At 39.8% G+C, this 4,837-nt stretch overlaps 1 protein-coding gene and 1 long non-coding RNA gene across 5 annotated transcripts in view; both read right to left on the bottom strand.

Moving 5' to 3' along the window:
• Positions 1-1,710, bottom strand: part of LOC112082202 — a 3,821-nt gene extending 2,111 nt beyond the window's left edge. Inside the window, exons 1-3 of one of the 4 annotated variants that reach the window (XR_002896844.1) lie at positions 1,596-1,710; positions 1,288-1,337; positions 13-1,132 (exon numbers count right to left, since the gene is read on the bottom strand). Coding sequence is in view for 1 of the 4 variants with exons in the window: in XM_024149552.1 (XP_024005320.1) it covers positions 659-1,132; positions 1,288-1,311 (498 nt within the window). In the remaining 3 variants the exon portion in view is untranslated. Of the gene's footprint in view, positions 1-12; positions 1,133-1,287; positions 1,364-1,595 lie in introns of those variants that run through there. The other 3 variants (XM_024149552.1, XR_002896845.1, XR_002896843.1) reach the window with 3 other exon arrangements.
• Positions 1,711-2,403: 693 nt separating this feature from the next.
• On the bottom strand, positions 2,404-4,340 carry LOC18030412. The gene is made up of 3 exons (XR_002896846.1): positions 3,674-4,340; positions 3,246-3,555; positions 2,404-2,647 (listed from the first exon to the last, which is right to left on the bottom strand). It is a non-coding gene; the product is annotated as an uncharacterized LOC18030412 (long non-coding RNA).
• Between the last annotated feature and the right edge of the window lie 497 nt (positions 4,341-4,837).

Below are 4,837 nucleotides of genomic sequence, written 5' to 3'. Positions count from 1 at the left end.
TACACAGTGCCTTCCAAATAGTTTAGGAACATAAAGAGAAGACAAAAACTGATCAACTACAAGTACTGGAGATTCAGGAAGATAAAAGCAACATAGTCCAAATACTATTTATTCAGAGATTCAAGAAAAAACCACCACCAATCATTGGTATAGAGTTCGTATGCAGCTCCTCCTGGTGTAGACAACGTAGTGTAAACATAATTCCACATTTCTCGTAAGAGGTTTAGGCTTGTTGGCTTAATATACGTTAAGGCAAGAGTGATCGGAGACAATGCTGTTGTAGCTACAATTGTTGCTGCGTGATCGGGATCAATAATCTCCTTGTAATCCCTAAAAGTTATGCAACACATGCACCAATAGATGCTGTTAGCGAGCTTGAGAATTTTGGCTTCAAATTCGGCATTTCCATTACCCTTTTCCCGAATATACATTTTTGTTGCCTTTCCTGCAGCATCAATTGATTCTCTAACGAATAAGCTTCCTTCCAGTTTGAGTACATCACTAGCATTAGCTATATGGTGATGGGTTGGGTTTTGCTCTTGTTCATCTTTCGAACCATAATTTCTGCTTTTCTTAGCTTCGCTTCAATGTTGGCTTCGTCCTGAAGCATTTTTGTAGTTTGAAGCTCAGCCAATGCTTTATATCTATTTTCATACTTTTACTGTTTCTTTTCTATATCTACAATTTCATCTTTCAATAACTGTTCGAGAGCATTACACGCAAGATCGACTCTCATGGGCAGGGTCAGTGAGTCTGGCTGATGAAAAGTGTTCTCCATGTGATCTATGATCTCTTGAAGTGTGCATGACTGGTATCTGCTCATGACAACCAGTACCTTACACCTCTCATTCCACCAGTCTTCAAACATATCAATGGACCCATTTGAATGGTATCCAAGCCTTGTTCTGTTGTGAGTCAGCTTCCTAAAGGATTCATACTGCTTCTTACAAGTAGTATACTTAATGCCGAATTTCCTCCATGGATGCCTTTCACCAAAAGTCTCAGCAAACTTGTCTATAATGGATTGTATCGCAACATCATTCACTTTGTCTTTTCTTATATTTCCTTTAAGTTTCTCATCAACTCTTAGTTGAAGATAGAAACGGGTTTGCTCATCACTCCAAGCAAGGTTCTTAGAACAACAAGAAACACACAACAGGGAACAAAACGATTCACCTTCAAGCAAGATTCTTAGAACAAAACAACACAGAACATGGAAGAACAAAACAACACACGAACGATGAACATTTTCATTATAAACATATGAGTTGAGAAGAAGATACTCACATCAGTACCAGCAATGGATGTCATTGTTTTTCTGATGAAGTGCCAGCCAACTGTGAAAAAATTAGGGCCGATTAAGCTGTGATATGATCAAAGTTCAGAAAACAGTTATTTTGCCATCATCAATACAAGCATGAAAACGTGAAAAGCACAAAAAGAAAACATACATTAACGTTCAGACAATATCCATGTTGATAACAAGTACTAGAATTATGACTAATCAAGTTCATTGCATTTTTTTATGGTGTTGTGTGATGTGCAGCTAATTACGGCTGGAAAGCAAAAGAAAAGAGAGAAAACGAGAAACTAACTTCTCTAATAAAACTAGCAGCTGGAATTAGAAGTTTTGTGCTCTTCTGGAATTGGCGAATCTCTCTGAGAGCAACAGTTTTTGGCTTGTATCGGTAAGGCTTCTTTGTTGAACCTAGAAGTGAAAGGAAAACAGATAGTTACAGTGAGAACATATAACTTGTGAAAACATATAACTTGTAGAGGAACAGATTTATGAGCAAATGCAGCTTAAAATTTGCATCTTCAAAAGCTAGTGAGACTCGTGATATAACTCAAACAATAAAGGGAGAACCTTTTTTCAGATCTACAAACTTCAATTGATAATTCTTTACTCTAACGAAATCAACAATCGCTAATATAGAGAAGCATGATTCAATCAAATTCTAAATGAAAAAATCCTTAATTCTTGTTCACCAAATGAACAAGAAAAAGAAACAGAGTTGCAGGAAGAGGATATAGAGAAGCATGAATCAACAAGTGAAGAAGACATAAGTACCAAATCAACAAGTGATGAACAAACACCAAACAGGATCAGAAGATGAACAAACACAAACAAAATCTACACTAGACACGAGAAGCTACAGCAAAACCAAATGCATCTATATAACAAGTTGAAATCTAGTAAAAGCTAAGAGCTGTAAAAGACTAAAATCCAGAAGCCGTCGATGCAACAAAACCCAGAAGACTAAAATCCAGAACACTAAAACCCAACTGCAACAAAACCCAGAAGAGTAAAATCTAGTAACAAGTCGAAATTCATCCTCAATCGATGTCTGTAATAGCTAAGAGCTTAAAAAAACTGAAGAAAATAGAGAGGAGAAGCTTGCCTGTTTAAGAAGCCGTCGGAGAAGAACCAGCTCGTCGGAGAGAAGAACAATCTCGTCGGAGAGAAGAACAAGCTCGCCGGAGAGAAGAACCAGCTCGCCGGAGAGAAGAACCAGCTCGCCAGAGAGAAGAATTGCCGGAGTGAAAACGAAAAGACGAGAGTCGTGAGAGGTGAGAGTCGGAGAATTCTCGATTTAGATCTAGTTTGCTGCAGGGGTATTTTGGTCTTTTTTATTTTTAACTGAGCCTGATTCATTCAAATGATCCAATTTAGAGCAGTTGGATGAGTTTTAATACTTATTCACAATTTTAAACACTCATTCAAATGATTCATCTGAATGAAGATGTTTTTAAGCACTAAAACAAACATCAGTTGTCATCTTCATTCAGATGATCCATCTGACTGGACAAACAAACAAGGCCACGATCACCACCCATCCACAAAGAAACTGAATCATTGGGGCATTGTAAGGGACATGCTCATCAATCCCAATGTTTTTCATTCCAGCTCTCATTTCATCTTACGGCGTCAGAGGTGTTCTTCTAATCTCGTCGATACAATCAACCATAGAGACTCATCCATATAGCTAACTATATTCCTAAACAGAAGATATCAAAGCACATAAAGTGGTGTGGAATTCTCAGCTATGGCAGACGTGGAGCATATGTACAAGCTTCGTAATTAAACTAAACAAAATAAGTAAATAACTATCTTTACAGGAAAATGGCACATCTTCGTGTAATCAAACGTTCCAACGAGATTCATTGATCTGGAAAAGGAATAAGATCTGGAAAAAGAAGAATGAAATGAAGAAGGAGATCGGTGGTGTGAGAGCTTGACGCACCTGAAGAATCTCTGCTGGCCCCAACGGAGATAAGGTAAGGTGAAGTTATGGAGGCGTTTGGATCTCTACGGCGGAGGAGGAAATTCCATTGATTTGAGCCATTAATTGAAGAAAGTTGTGTTGCTTCTCTCTGTGCCCTTAAGGCAAGAAGAGATTACACCTTCGAGATTCGATTGATCTCCACAATTAAGACATGGGTTCCGGTTCGGAGCTGAAAATTCGATGTTTATGTCTAAAAAAGTTCCGGCTCCAATTTCTAAACCACCTCTGCGAGTGAAATGAAAGACTTTTCCATCGCCTACATAGATTCCTGTGAATTTGTAAAATCAGAAAATTCAGCGTTGTTCATCTACCACTCCCAAAATATCCCCAAATTTGAGATCTTGGATAATTTCAACAGCAAAAACCCAGAAATAACTAAGATCGACCTAGAGAAAGAGATGGAACCGTGATGGATGTACAAATAAGAACGGTATGAGTAAATCTCCTGCCTTGAGTTCGGAGATCTTGTTGGAGAAATATCCCATCTTCTAGTTAGAGCGAGAGAGAGGAAGAGAAGTAGAAAAGATACGGTTTTCTTATTTCCTCTCTTTCTTCCCAACTTTGATAAATCTGAATGTGTTTTTTTTGTTTGACGCCTAACCGATATCACACTCAACAAACGTTCCGATATTGACTTTCTACTTGAGGAAGCCAATCGGGAGCCGTTGAGCTGACGTAGGAGAAACTAATTCCACGCGATCTAGCCTTCTTTGCGAGAAAATCTGCACGGGTGTTATCAACTCTGGAGATTTGCTTTATGATGAAAGACGAGAATTGCTTCTTGAGGGCCATCACATCCTCTAGCTCTGAGGCAAAAGCCAGCCAATCCAAAGGATTATCGATCATGTGGAGCAAGTCTGCGCAGTCAGTGATGAAGGCGATGTGTGGCAGCGAGATCTCCAATAAACACTCCATTGCCCAAAGCAGTGATTCTAATTCTGAGTGGAGGGGGGATAAACTCCTTCTTGTGCCTTTCAATCCCATGTATAATAGGATTCCACCTTGTTCAAGACACCAGCCATAGCCGCTAAAGTTGTCTACCCCTTTCCACGACCCATCCAAATAACAAACCAGCAGATTAGGGGGCGGGGAGAAGGGCACTCGAGAATGACTACTCGGAATAAGTACCATGTCATCTGAAACGTTAGCCTGTCTCCATGCTTCCTCCTCCTGGATTGCATGATTTAGTGTATCCAAAGGTTCTTCATTAATATTGTCGAAGACCTTCCGATTTCTGGCCTTCCAAATAAACCACATCAGCCATGGAAAAACTCGAATAGACTCCTCCGAACATCCATTTTTCTCTGCACGCCACAAGAGAAAATCAATGCTATCATAGATAGATGACGATGGGAACACATCTGGAGCTGATGGGATATCAGATAGAGCCCAAATCTGTCGGGCGGGAGGACACTCAAACAGCATGTGCTGAATAGATTCTTCCTCAGCGCCACACCGAGGGCATTCTTTGTCTCTCCCAATATGTCAGGATAAAAGGCGTTGGCAAGTTGCAACGCACCCCGAAAGACATTGCCACACGAAATGCTTGA

The sequence above is a fragment of the Eutrema salsugineum genome, unplaced genomic scaffold, assembly GCF_000478725.1.
Source record: "Eutrema salsugineum unplaced genomic scaffold, Eutsalg1_0 scaffold_1, whole genome shotgun sequence".
Classification (NCBI taxonomy): domain Eukaryota; kingdom Viridiplantae; phylum Streptophyta; class Magnoliopsida; order Brassicales; family Brassicaceae; genus Eutrema; species Eutrema salsugineum.
The sequence above is the reverse complement of the archived record's forward strand: the minus strand, read 5'-3'. Positions and strand labels throughout refer to the sequence as shown.